Source organism: Heteronotia binoei, chromosome 18 (genome assembly GCF_032191835.1).
Source record: "Heteronotia binoei isolate CCM8104 ecotype False Entrance Well chromosome 18, APGP_CSIRO_Hbin_v1, whole genome shotgun sequence".
Taxonomy (NCBI): Eukaryota; Metazoa; Chordata; class Lepidosauria; order Squamata; family Gekkonidae; genus Heteronotia; species Heteronotia binoei.
The window spans coordinates 44,959,795-44,974,573 of NC_083240.1; the positions used below are offsets into that span (position 1 = coordinate 44,959,795).

The 14,779-nt window shown below is 46.8% G+C and overlaps 1 protein-coding gene across 1 annotated transcript in view; it reads left to right on the plus strand.

The window, feature by feature from the left end:
- AATF (apoptosis antagonizing transcription factor) overlaps positions 1-14,779 on the plus strand; it is a 144,426-nt gene that overhangs the window by 11,559 nt on the left and 118,088 nt on the right. The window contains exons 3-4 of the mRNA XM_060259377.1: positions 2,460-2,882; positions 5,724-5,861. Coding sequence (XP_060115360.1) covers positions 2,460-2,882; positions 5,724-5,861 — 561 coding nt within the window. The remainder of the gene's footprint in view (positions 1-2,459; positions 2,883-5,723; positions 5,862-14,779) is intronic.

Genomic DNA, 14,779 nt, shown 5'->3' on the forward strand with positions numbered 1-14,779 from the left:
ACCTTGTTACAGATGTCAGATTAGTCATTTTACCGTTGGCTACATCGACAGCCTTACGCATCCAATCCCAAAGATCTGATGTATATTTTCGTATAGGGGTGCACAAAGCTATTAAATGACTGATTTTTCAAAAACCTACCCGAGAAACATGTGTGGAGGCGCCGTTGCTGCTGCCCTGTATTAATAGCTGCTGCAGCAGCAGGGATACTACGCAAACCTGTCTCTGTGTAGAAGACAGCGCGGAGCCCCAACCAGTAGGATATGAAGCTGAACTGTGTAGCATTGAAAACACTGATCTCTTTAATAATGTATTATCATTAAACACGTGCAGCCTGTTCATTGTTGCTAAAAGTATTTACATTTTAAACCAAAATAAGGTATGTGCCTGCCGTGTAAGAGGTTTTTTCCCTCCCCCAATGCTCCCCAAAGCTTCCCAGTTTTTTCCCCACTGGGAAAACAGACTTTTTTCAATGCTGTACATTCAGAATGTGAAAAGCCAGATATTAAGGGACATTTTACTCATTCAAAAAAAAAAGAAAAGAAAGTATTTCGTGGAAGTTACTTTTCAGCGTTTGTCCCTAGACTTTCCCATGATTTTTTTTTAAAAAATTGCTTGGAAACCACTCTTTTGTGTGTGTGTTTCTTTCTCACATCGCTAGGGGTGGATCCAGCCAGTGTTTTCACTCAATGTGTGTGTTTATTGACAATGACATTTGTATCCTGCCATTGTTTTCCCAGACAGTAGCATTTTGCCAACCAGTTGGTTGGATCAGGGTGCTCCAGTGTTGTTCCTGTGAGTGCCATGGCGCCCACCAGTCCTCTCCTTGAGATCCACTGAGTTTTTCAGAAAGTGAGTGCGGCCATTGTAAGGCTTGGGCTTGTTGGACTTTCCCCTCCTTCAAATGAAATATTTTTTTTGCTGGAGGATGAGGAAGACGGACAAGCAGCTGGGCCTTCCTCAGTCAGAGTGTGGTTCCATTCCCACCTCAGGATTTCCTTCTTCCCAGGAGTTGTGAGGAGGGTGGTGTTCTCTTTGGCTCAGCCTCCTGTGGAGGCCACTTTGATGTGACACCCCACCACTCATCTGGAAACCCGAAAGGTGCCCACAGCCTCAAGAAAGCTGGGGACCCCGAGTTAGATTTAGGGTTTCCAGCTCTGGATTGGGAAATTCCTGGAGATTTTGGGGGTGGAACTTTGGGAAAGTGGGGTTTGGGGAGGGGAGGGACCTCAGCAGACTATAATGACCTAGAGTCCACCCTTCAAAGAAACCATTTTCTCTCAGGGAACTGATCTTGGTCATGTGGAGGCAAGCTGTAACTGTGAGAAGGCTGGCAAGCTAGTTAGATTAACTGACTAAAAAGGTGTCAGATGGGGAAGCAGATGTAAGAAGGCAGCGAGAGCGAGAATGAGTGTCTTGAGGACAGTGACAGATCCTCCGGACTGAGAGGGGAACTGAACCCAGATCTCCGTGGTTGAAGGTGCATCCTCTGTTTTCTACACAAGAGCCGGCATGGTGTAGTGGATAGAGCATCTAAGATCTGGGAGACCCAGGTCGTTTTCGCACTTACCTTATTCCGGAGCGACGTCCCTCTTCACCGCGCAGCGTCTGTGCGGATTTCGCACTACTTGCTCCGCAGAACCCGAAAGTCCCGCGGCTTTTGCGTCGCAAATGTAAACTGCCAAAAACCAGTTTACATTTGCGTTGCAAACGCCGCGGGACTTCCGGGTTCTGCAGAGCAAGTAGTGTGAAATCCGCGCAGACGCTACGCGGTGAAGAGGGACGTCGCTCCGGAATAAGGTAAGTGCGAAAACGACCCCAGTTTTGGAAATAAAACAAAACCCCTTGCCCCAGAGCCTCTCTGGGTCAGTCATACAGGGTGTTTCCACACGTGCTAAATAATGCAGTTTCAATCCACTTCAGATCTGGGAGGCCCAGGTTTTTTTTGCGGGGGGAGGGGAGGGCAAAACAAAAATCCTTGCCTTGGGGGCTCGCTGTGTCAGTCATACAGGGTGTTTTCACATATGCTAAATAATGCAACTTCAATCCACTTTAGATCTTGGAGACCCAGGTTTGGGGGGGGGGGGGACAAAACAAAAACCCTTGTCCTGGAGGCTTGCTGGGTCAGTCATGCAGGGTACTTTCACACATACTAAATAATGCAGTTTCAATCCACTTCAGTGCCATTTCACACTGTAAAATCCAGTTACAAAGTGGATTGAAAGTATTATTTAGTGTGTGAGAAAGCACCAGACTCAGCCTAACTTACCTCACTGGGTGTTGGTTGTGAGGATAAAGTGGAGGAGGAGTGAAACATGTTATAACAGACTCATTGGAAAGAAAAGTGGAGTATAAGTAAATAAATACACCATACTGGCATGCAATCAACTCTTGTTGCGGATTGATGGAATTGCAGCTAGCACTGGGCAAGTGTTAATTATTCTCTTTTTGTAACTGACAGATGAGCAAACTTCGGGGGAAGAGGAAACCGATGGAAGTGACCTTGGCAGTGGATCCCCAGAAGAGGAGCTGGATGATGAAGACTCAGACATGGAGGAGGAAGAGGAGGAGGAGTCAGCGATGCGCAGTGTTGGCGGTGGTGAGGAGGAAGAGAGCGATCCGCCAGCCACCCTGAAGAAAGCAGCATTCTCTTTCCAAGCGATTGATGATTTTGAGAAATTTGCTGAGGCGATGGATGAAATCGAGAGTGGGGATGAGGAAGAGGAGGGCAGCGTGGAAGGTGACAGCGATGAAGCCATTTCTGAAGCTGAGGATGAAGCAGCGGCTGTGGAAGAGAGCCAGGAGGGTGGAACACTTTTGACGTTCTCTGAAGACAAAGTGGCCGAAGAAGTAGAGAAGGGGAGAGCCGTGAAAAACCAAATAGGTGAGTGGGCAGTGCTTTTCTGGACCTTTTGCTGTTTAGAATATTTATGCCTTGCCTTCTGGTTAACAAAAAAAAAAGCAATCCTACACTGGACAGGGGTTCCCCGCCTGGTAAAGAAGATGATGAAGATATTGGATTTATATCCCACCCTCCACTCCGAAGAGTCTCAGAGCGGCTCACAATCTCCTTTCCCTTCCTCCTCCACTACAGACACCGTGTGAGGTAGATGAAGATATTGGATTTATATCCCACCCTCCACTCCGAAGAGTCTCAGAGCGGCTCACAATCTCCTTTCCCTTCCTCCCCCACTACAGACACCGTGTGAGGTAGATGAAGATATTGGATTTATATCCCACCCTCCACTCCGAAGAGTCTCAGAGCGGCTCACAATCTCCTTTCCCTTCCTCCCCCACTACAGACACCGTGTGAGGTAGATGAAGATATTGGATTTATATCCCACCCTCCACTCCGAAGAGTCTCAGAGCGGCTCACAATCTCCTTTCCCTTCCTCCCCCACAACAGGCACCCTGTGAGGTAGATGAAGATATTGGATTTATATCCCACCCTCCACTCCGAAGAGTCTCAGAGCGGCTCACAATCTCCTTTCCCTTCCCCCTCCCCACAACAGACACCCTGTGAGGTAGATGAAGATATTGGATTTATATCCCACCCTCCACTCCGAAGAGTCTCAGAGCGGCTCACAATCTCCTTTACCTTCCTCCCCCACAACAGGCACCCTGTGAGGTAGATGAAGATATTGGATTTATATCCCACCCTCCACTCCGAAGAGTCTCAGAGCGGCTCACAATCTCCTTTCCCTTCCCCCTCCCCACAACAGACACCCTGTGAGGTAGATGAAGATATTGGATTTATATCCCACCCTCCACTCCAAAGAGTCTCAGAGCGGCTCACAATCTCCTTTCCCTTCCTCCCCCACAACAGGTACCCTGTGAGGTAGATGAAGATATTGGATTTATATCCCACCCTCCACTCCGAAGAGTCTCAGAGCGGCTCACAATCTCCTTTCCCTCCCCCCTCCCCACAACAGACACCCTGTGAGGTAGATGAAGATATTGGATTTATATCCCACCCTCCACTCCGAAGAGTCTCAGAGCGGCTCACAATCTCCTTTACCTTCTTCCCCCACAACAGACACCCTGTGAGATAGGTGGGGCTGGAGAGGGCTCTCACAGCAGCTGCCCTTTCAAGGACAAGCTCTGTGATAACTATGGCTGACCCAAGGCCATTCCAGCAGGTGTAAGTGGAGGAGTGGGGAATCAAACCCGATTCTCCCAGATAAGAGTCTGCACACTTAATCACTACACCAAACTGGCTCACCATGGTGACCACTGATACCTTTCCTGGTACCCACTAAGCGTTTTTAGAAAGTGGGTAAGGCTAGAGAGGGCTTTTGCCCAGCAAGGCTTCTGATTGGTCACTGGAGATCAGATTGTGCAGATGTTTAGAAATATTGCTTTGGCAGCCATTTTGTGGCTTGCTTGGATTTCTGTGGCAGTCATTTTGTGGTTGTTCCCATCATGTTATGTCAGAATTGTGGACAAACCCACAAAAAGGTTGGGAGCCCCTACTGAAGGTCTTCCTGAGTGAATTGACTTAAGGAACAAGTGACACATGCTTATATGTAAAGAAGTGGCACCTTAGATACATTTAAGAGCCTCTGGAAGGTTTTTTTTTAGAATGGTTGGATTGCAAGTGTGATAAAAATCAGGAACGCAGTTCCGGCTGGCTTGGTGTCAGGGGGTGTGGCCTAATTGCACATGAATCCCTGCTGGGCTTTTCTGCAAAAAAGCTCTGTGTGGAACAATGATGATGGCAGGGGGTGTGGCTTAATATGCAAATAAGTTCCTGCTAGGCTTCTCTATTAAAAAAAAAGCCCTGATAAAAGTAAATAGGTAACGGAATAATCAAATCTTTTTGGTCCGCTCAGTCGTTTTTGCAGCCAGTGTAGCAACTAAGTGAGCCTGAGAGATCCCGGGTTCAAGTCTTGCTTCTGTTGCGAGTTTACATGGGGAGCCTTAGCCAAGCCCCTTGCTCTCAGCATTGTGGTGGCTGATTGATGAGATGAGCCTACTTCATAGGGCTGTTGTAAGGATTCTACCAACCCAGTGTACTCCAGGGTCTCTGAGCCCCAAAAGCACTGTAGAAATTTTAAATAATATTCTGTTGACTTCACTGAGTATCACTGCACTGTTCTTTCACTATTCTGCCTTTCCCTTTCTGCCTTTAAAAAAATGTCTTCTCAAGGGAAAGATGAAGGCAGTTTCTCTGGTACTCTTTCAGGAGCACCACTGGGGAGGGACGGTGGCTCAGTGGTAGAGCTTGGGAAGCAGAAGGTCCCAGGTTCAATCCCCGGCATCTCCAAAAAAGGGTCCAGGCAAATAGGTGTGAAAAAACCTCAGCTTGAGACCCTGGAGAGCTGCTGCCAGTCTGAGAAGACAATACTGACTTTGATGGACCAAGGGTCTGATTCAGGATAAGGCAGCTTCATGTGTTCACTGCCATGTTTAAACAAAAGACTCATTTGCAGCTTTTTGTTTAAAAGAGCCTGTACCTGTTCCCAGTTTTAAACAGACATGGATGGGTTGATTTGTTTAGTTTGTTAATTTTTCTTTAATTTACTTTCCTGTTTGTCACTTGTGGTTTTTTTAAAAAAATATGATGATTATTGGTGAAGAAAACTAGTTTCTGCCATTCTGTGGGGTGGGGGAGGGGGCTGTGTCTCCTATCTTCGTGGCCTCCTCTGTGTGGAAAGCCCTCGGTGGCTCCAGAAAGGGGAGGGGCTGTGTTAAAGCTGCGTTGTGTTCTTTCTCTCCTCTGAAGCACTGTGGGACCAGCTCTTGGAAGCGAGAATCAAGCTGCAGAAGGCCCTCGTGACGGCTAACCAGCTCCCACAGCCAGATTCCTTCCCCGAGTTTAGAAAGAGAGGGGGGCCAGAGTTTGCCACTGCCCTCAAAGACAGTAAGTACCACTTCAATCTCTCTCCTTTGGGGACTGGGCTGCGTGTACTCCGTAAGCTATAGAACAGGGGTGACCAAACTTGTTTAATGTAAGAGCCACGCAGAATAAATGTCAGATGTTTGAGAGCCACAAAACATGAACGTCATATGTTTGAGAGCTGCAAGGAAGGAAGGAAGATAGATGGGAGAGGGAGAAGTGGAAAGAAAGCAACTTTAAATACATTCTCCAAGCTGGGTTAGCTTGGAGAAGTGACTTAAAAAGAGAATTGCCTTCTCCAAGCTGGCCAACAGGGCGGTGGGGGCTTCAAGAGCCACACAATATATGTGAAAGAGGCACACATGGCTCCTGAGTCACAATTTGGCCACCCCTGCTATAGAACATTAACTTATAAATAATACAGGTTATTAAAATACATGTATTTATTACAAATGCTTTAAAAATATAGGCTGAAATGTAGCTCCAATAAGAATTAAAACCATACAGTATTCACAAACAGGACGTGACCTGACCCTTTTGGGCGAGCTGGGCTTCTTCAGTGGTCAAACATAAAGAATACAGAGGCTCAAGAATAAGAACATTGCAGTGATAAGACAAAATATTAATATAGGGCAAAGTGAAAAGTACGCTAAAAAGGAAGGGGGAAAGGCAGCTGAGTGTCTCTTGCCTTGAAAACCCTTTGGGGTCCCCATAAGTCAGCTGCGATGATGGTAAAAAAACTATTCTCCGTCTTTAAAGAAAAGAATCAGAATTCAGAACCAAAATTACCTGTCTTGTCTTTACGTTGCCCTTCCTCCATGGAGCTCTCTTTTCCCTCGTTTATCCTCCTAAGAGCCCTGCCGAGCAGATGAAGCTGAGGCAGAGTGGCTGACCTCAGACCACCCCACGAGGGGGAACTGGAACCGGGGTCTTCTCAGTCCTCCCCCACCCCGCACTTTCCCCACTGCCCTTTACTGTTAAGCCCAAGTGTTCTTTCTGTGCAAATCAAGCACCATTTTTTCAGGTGCGCTTTCTTGGCAGAAATTATTGGAGGCGGGGTAAGATGGGAAGTCCGTGAGGCGCTGAGGCCTTGCCTGGAGTCACTGGAACCACCCTTCTGCATCCAGGTGTGACTGGGAGTTCTTGCCTGAGGCCTCACAGAGCACTGTTTAGTTTAGTTAGTTTCGCTTATTTGATTTATATCCCGCCTTCACCGCCGAAGCAGGCTCAGGGCGGCTCACAATACATAATAGAATAACAATAAAATCAGTTAAATTAAACATTAGATTAAAACAATTTAAAAACATTTGGTGCTAATTTCTATACAGTTTAAGGATGGCGTTCAGTGATCTTAAACATCCATTTAGATCTAATATCTCGGCGGTGCTCATCATTCAGTTAAAAGCTAACTGAAATAAAACTGTCTCGCAGGCCTGTGCACGCATCAAGGGCTAGAATTGCCCTGCGCATGAATGTCAGGCTGCATTTTGCTCCCAAGACTAGAGAACTGGGTTTGCAAAACACAGTTGTTGTTTTTCTTACTTACTTTGTTTATATCCTTCCTTTCTCCTCCATGGGGACCCAAAGCAGCTTAGTTCGATCGCCTCTCCTCCATTTTATCCTCACAACAACCCCATGAGGTAGGGGAGGCTCAGAGACTGTGACTGGCCTGAGGTGTCACTCGGCAAGCTTCCAGGGTGCCAGTGGAGATCTGAACCTGGGTTCCCCAGATCCTAGTCCAGGGGTGGCCAAACTTGCTTAACGCAAGAGCCATACAGAATAAATGCCAGATGTTTGAGATCTGCAAGACATGAACGTCAGATGTTTGAGAGCCTGAAGAAAGGAAGGAAAGATAGAAAGCAAATGGATATGGGAGGGAGGAGGGAGGGAGAGGTGGAAAGAAACCAACTTTAACTTTAAATGCATTCTTCAGCTGGCTTGGCTTGGAGAAATGATTTAAAGAGAGACATGCCTTTTCTAAGTTGGGCAATGGGGACTTTGAGAGCCACGTAATATGTGTGAAAGAGCCACATGTGACTCCTGAGCCCCAGTTTGGCCACTCCCATCCAACACTCTAACCACTACAGCAGGCTAGCTGTTGCGGCATTTGCACTGCTGGACTTACAAAGCAGGCTGGATTGAAGGCTTTGTTCCAAACTCTCTTCACTGGTGAAAATAAGTTGGTGAAACTCATGTGCAAGAACTCTTGAGCTTACTTGGAGACAACGGCCTTGGCCTCCATGCCTTGTGAAAGAGGATGCAGACCTTGATGGGCCGCTGGTCTGATCCAGCAGGGTGCTCTTTATGTTTTTATGCCATCGTGCCACTCCTCGGGATTAAAAGAGGATCTTCTTGGGTCTGATAAGGGCATAGAGAAGGCAGAGTGGATTCTAGTTCGCTTCCACCACGTGTGGCGTCTTGAAACTGCTCTCTTGACCTTGGATTTGCATCTTTAGAAACAGACCCCATCGGGGGCTTATTAATACTGATGGTGGATGCAAGAAAGATCGTGAAGCTCCTTGTAGAATTTGAAAGCAGTCCGCAATGGATCATACCGTTACCCATTCCAAGGTGCCACCATTAAACAGCCCTGTGCCACACTCCCCCTGTGAGAATATTGATAAGGGTGTTCATGACCGATTATGATGCCAAGCGTTGGGCAGATCCTCAGCGGAGCAGGGGGCTTTGCGTCGGCTAAAGCGCTTTATGGTTAGCTGTAGCTTTAAAACCAGGCTGGGCTTTTATTATTTTTGTTTAAAAGGCGAACTCCCGCCAATCCCAAGCCTGACCTTTTCATAAAACGTGTGCCATTAATGTATTTAATGAGATGCATTGCAGACGGCGGTAAGCAGCATGTTCCATTACGGATCCAGAAACCTCAATATCATTAAAGACCTTTAACAGAAACAATGGTTGACATTTTGATATTTCCCATAAGCAAAATACGGCTATGAACATGGAGTTTAATATATAAATTTCTATAAAAGGTGGGATTTTATATACCATAAAAACTTTTTTTTATTTTTTTTTTTTAAAAAAAAGCTCCACCGGGGTGTTAAAAGGAAATCATCCATTTGACAAAGCTCTCGTTGATTGCATCTGTGGCTGGAAAGTGTCAAATATAAAAAAAGATCTGAATGACAAATTGAAAACCAGTTGGGGGGTGGAGGGGAGCGGGGGAACTACTTATTGCTTAAACTGAGATGCTGGGTTTACTAGAAGTTCCAGACACCTGACTTTTTTTTCTAGGCCCAGAAATAATTAGATTAATCATCTGATTAATTGGTCCAATTACTTGGCCAATTGTGAGAGACCCTCGTCCAGGCTGAGGTGGCTCAGCGACAGAACTCTTGTCTTCAACGCTTCCTCTAAGCTGTGGAGTCTTGTAAGCAGACCAGTTTGGTGTAGTGGTTAAGTGTGGGGGCTCTTATCTGGGAGAACAGGGTTTGATTCTCCACTCCTCCACTTGCACCTGCTGGAATGGCCTTGGGTCAGCCAGAGCTCTGGCAGAAGTTGTCCTTAAAAGGGCAGCTGCTGTGAGAGCCCTCTCCGCCCCACCCACCTTACAGGGTGTCTGTTGTGGGGGGTGGGGGTAAGATAAAGGAGATTGTGACCACATTGAGACTCCGAGATTGAGAGTATAGAGTGGGATATAAAGCCAATATCTTCAAAATTTCTACTTCGTGAGCTACTGGCATTAAAGATGTGAGCAAGCCATTTGGCTACTGCGTATATTAGTTTGCTCTGAGACCATCCTTCCTGACCTAAGACAAAAATGTTTCAGCCGGAGGCGAAAAAACTGAGCTAGCTCGCACTAACTCAGCTTAGAGGGAGCACTGCTTGTCATGTATGTGGAAGGCTCCAAATTCTGTTCCTGGCATCCTGGTTCAAAAAATGGCAGACAGCAGGTTTGGGGAAGGGTCTTTCTCTGTCTGAGTCTGTGTTCGATGGACAAATGAACACATGATGCTGCCTTACACTGAATCAGGCCCCTGGTCCATCAAAGCCAGCAGCATCTACTCAGACTGGCGTGGCACTCCAAGGTCTCAGGCTGAGGTCTTTCCCATAACCTTCTACCTGATCCTTCTATCTAGAGATGCCGGGGATTGAACCTGGGACTTTCTGCATGTTAAGCAGATCCTCTGCCAGAGAGCCACAGCCCCATGCTAAAGTCCTCCTGACCTGGTGTAAAGCAGCTTCATGTAAAGTTCAGATAATTCGCTGTGGCATTTGCACTCTTCATGTTTTACTGTGAATTCAGTCATAAGAACATCAGAGAAGCCATGCTGGATCAGGCCAGTGGCCCATCCAATCCAACACTCTGTGTCACACAGTGGCAAAAAAAACCCAGATGCCATCAGGAGGCCCACTAGTGGGGCCAGGACACTAGAAGCCCTCCCACTGTTGTCCCCCCTCCCTTTAGGGTCCCAAATCTCCTCAAAAGGTTATGGTTTCTGAGTAGCAGAGTTTGACATCCAGGAGTAGTTTTGTGATGCTGTAGAATTTTGGATGCAATCAATTTACTTACCTAGTTACATACTTAAGAAGTGTATCCCATGTGGACATGATGTTCAACTCTTGTAGGGGCTGCATCCATCCACAGCAAGGACAGGGTTGGATCCAGTGCAGTGTTGCCATGGCACAGGGATTTCTACCTGTGGAGTGTAACTTTCTTTGCTCCCTCCCCTTCTGGACAACCCTTAAGTGTCCCCCCAGAATCATGTTTCCAAGGATCCCTCTTTTCCCAGATTCCAAATGTTTTTGGGAGAATTCCTGGCTGCCTGGAGGGGGAGGCAGGGCTGAAAAAGTTACACTTAACGGGAGCAAGTTGCTGCTACAGCAATAACTGCATTGGATCGAGCACACTGTTTTGGCAGTTGATTTAGGGCAGGTGAGAGAAATTTTCCACTCCGTGTATATCTAATTTATGGAACTTACTCCCATTGGTTGTGGAGGTGGACAAACTTATGCACTTCTCTGTTAATCACCGCTTGGCAGGAAGGTGGGAGAAGGGAGCAGAGGCCAGTAAGAGCAAGAACCCTCCCTATGGTTCTTTGGTCACTTACTCTTAGGCGATTCTAAGGGCGGGGCGTGTGTAGAATTTGGGATCTGTGCAGTATCTTGGGAGGGGAAAAACAATTCGGAAATCCCTTCCTCCGAGGTCCCCGTTCCAGAATTCAGTAGGCAAATTCCTTCCTCCTCCTTTTCCCTCTAACTAATTCTCAACTATCCTCAACATTCTGTGCTCCTGAGGCATATTTAGGCCTCATTAAGCTTTTTGTGTATGTATGTATGGAGAAATCTTGTGGTTTTTTACGAAAGGGTTTTTTTTTGTAAATCTGCAGAGACTGTCTTACTACGTAAAAGACCCTTAACTGGTGTGCAGGTGACCCGATCTTGCTGAGTTCACAATCTGCACCGGGGTGGGGTAGGAGGCCGCCCTGAGCCCGCTTTGGCGGGGAGGGCGGGATACAAATTAAATATTATTTAATTATTTAATAATATTAAATATTATTATTATTATTACTACTACTACTACTAGTTTATAATTCCATACTGAGAAAATTCATGGACGGTAGATTTGTCAGCGGCTGCTGGCTGTAACACATAACGCTCAGGGGCATTCTACCTCTGAACACCAATTGTTGGACGGGGTGGTGGGAGTGTCAACCAGTGGTGGAGGACTACTGCCTTTGTTCCCTCAAATGTCTGGCTGGCTGCAGTGGGCATCGGGGTACCAGGCTAGGCAGATCTTTAGCCTGAGGAGTCAGCAGGGCTTTTCTTAAATCCAGATGGAATACATCGGGGTCTCCTTCGTTGCACCTTTCCCAGGAGGTACCCATTCTTGGTCTTGCATTGTTAGTGCAGAAACCTCGAATAAGCCGTGTTGGAGGGTGTGGGTGGATTTTTACCATGCAGACTTTTAGGCAGAATTTAAAGGTTATTGAGGAAGTGGGGGACGTGCATAGTACCTGTTCCCCCCTCCCCCCCCCCCCCACAGTGTTGTACCTTTTTATATCTCGGTTTGCATAGCGTGGCACGGCCTGGCTCGTCTCGGCTGCCTGTGGATCTCGGGTTCTGGCGGATGATTTACTGCAAAATTGCTTATAAATTGAAGTAGAAAATGTTTTGCCGACGTGGCAGCTTTCAAGGTTTGCATCCATTTGTCACCCAGCATTTCCCTTTGTGTATAGAACAGGAATTAATTAGGCTGCACTGCAGGAAAAAAAAGTTTATGGCCATAATTTATATAGGATGAATTTGTTGGTGTGGGTGTGGGTGTTTTTAAAGGTACAGTGGTTCTTTGCCTGGGCTGGGAGAATCGGAGGACTGCCCAAAAAACCAATGTGGTGTTGTCTCTTTTTGAATGTGTAGATTTCAGGCCGAACCTGAGAGACAGCAGTGCCTTCATCTGTGTTGCCAAAAGGGGAATCCAGAGGGAGTGGTAAGAAGGGTGGTTGTGGGCATGAGCCCAGGGCTTTTCCCTTCTCAGTGGTGCCACTTGTTGGAGAGAGAGGGTGCCCAAGCCCAAGGTTATGATTTCCAGGTGTAGCTGAACTCTGAAAGGGCAGCTGCTGTGAGAGCCTTCTCAGCCCCACCCACCTCACAGGGGGGGGGAGAAGATGCGGGAGATTGTGAGCTGCACTGAGTCTCTGATTCAGAGAGAAGGGCGGGGTATAAATCTGCAGTCGTCTTCTTCTAGCACTGTGTGGAAGGAGAGGGTTTGTAGGGGGGGATGTGGAATAAGGGAGGGGAGACCAGTGAGAACAGAATTCCACCTTTCTATGGTGCCCAAGTCGCTATCTCTTGTCTCTCTCTGCCCTTCCCATCTGCCCATCTGTGGCGTTCATAGTGACGCCCTCGGTTTTTGGTTTTTCTCCTGCACTCTTATCTTCAGAACAACCCCTCTGAGGTAGAGTTGGCTGTGTGTGTGTGTGTGAGAGAGAGAGAGAGAGTGACTACGCCAAGGTCATCTTGTGAATTTGATGCCCAGGAATTTGAGCCCAAGTTGCCTATACCTAGTCTGATGCTTTGTCCACGCACAGCTACGTGAAGTAGGGCCTAAATTTTTGCAAAACTCCTTTTGCATTCCTGCACCCTTCTTTTTTCCTTCCTCTGTATGAAATCCATTGTGTGTGTGTGTGTGTGTGTGTGCGGGGGTGGTGGTGGTGGGGTTCTTGAATTCCTAGGGTTCAGGATCACCCAGTGGATCTGCTTGGCAAGCAGCAGGATCAGGCTGCAGCCAGGGGGAGTGCTTCTTCATGCAGTGCATAATTAGCTTGTGGAACTCGCTTCCCCAAGATGCGGATGTGGCTGCCGTCTTAGCTAACTGTTCAAAAGGCAGATTCATATGCCTGTCAGTAGCAATTAGCTATGAAATCTCAATGGAACTACCAAAAATGAACAAGGGTGGGGGATTTCAAGCCAGGATAAACCAGGTAACCCAAAAGAAGAGAAACTAAAAGGGTCGGGGCAGGTTTACACTAAGAGAAGATACCTTATATATGTAACCAGAACTGATAGAACTTGACACAGTTTTTAATATTTATGATTTGATTAAAGTTTTTGTAATTGAGTGTAATCTTAGCGTTTCTGTAATTGACAGTGATATTTCCATGTCCAAGGGCTTTCTTCTCCCCCCCCCCCAATCTTTTCCCCCGACCTCCAGTTCTAGAGATAGTATACCGTGAGGCTCAGACAATATCAGAAGGCTGTTCCTTTCATGTCCTGACCCCAGAGGCACAGAGGTAGTTGCTGAAAAGCCCTTGGGCAGGTTCAGAAAGGAAATTCTTGTGGTTTTAGAACTTTGCCGCTTCTGAGCAGCAGGGTGTGTTGAACGACAGCAATTCCTGACTGTAGAAGGGAGATGAAACCCAGCAAGAGGCACAGCGGTTGCATCCCCAGCCTGCTGTCTCTGGCCCTCTCAACCCAACGCTGAGCACCAGTGGAGAATTGTTCAGATGTGGCCTTGTCCTTTTTTTGATGTCCTCCTCAGTTGCATCATGGACATCCTGAGTCTGGGGTTGGCTGCTGAAAATGGCCAGGTTCATGCCACCAAACATAGCTATGCCTACCTCCGGCAGGAATTGTGGTGCAGCGGCCCCAGGTGATGGTGGGAAGGCAGAGATGCTGCTTCTTTCTTTTATTGGTTCTCCTCTTTGACCAATGGTCTTAAGCTCATGATAAAACAAGGCAGTAAATAGAAAACAAATTACAAATAATTTTAAAACCAAAATAGACTAACAACAAGAGGGAAAACCAATAATTATAATCACAAAACATAATTAAATAATCTGAAAGACTACTTAATATTAATATAAAATTCTGTAAAACTCTTTAACATTATAAAACAATATATTATTATTATTAAGAAGAAGAAGATATTGGATTTATATCCTCCCCTCCGCTCTGAAGAGTCTCAGAGCGGCTCACAATCTCCTTTACCTTCCTCCCCCACAACAGACACCCTGTGAGGTGGGTGGGGCTGGAGAGGGCTCTCACAGCAGCTGCCCTTTCAAGGACAGAGGCTCAGAGCGGCCTACAATCTCCTTTCCCTTCCTCCCCCACAACAGACACCCTGTGAGGTGGGTGGGGCTGAGAGGGCTCTCACAGTAGCTGCCCTTTCAAGGACAACCTCTGCCAGAGCTATGGCTGACCCAAGGCCATTCCAGCAGTTGCAAGTGGAGGAGTGGGGAATTAAACCCGGTTCTCTCAGATAAGAGTCTGCACACTTAACCACTACACCAAACTGGCTCTCCAGTTATTTATTTATATTCCGCCCATTCCCGCATAGGGGCTCAGAGCGGAGTACATCAGCATAAGTAATAATAAAATCGCAGTAACATCACAATAAAACCTAGTCACGATATTTAGTAAAGTACAACAGGATGGTATAGCAGGATGGTACAGAAGAATAGTACCGTAGGGGAGGCCAACCAGTC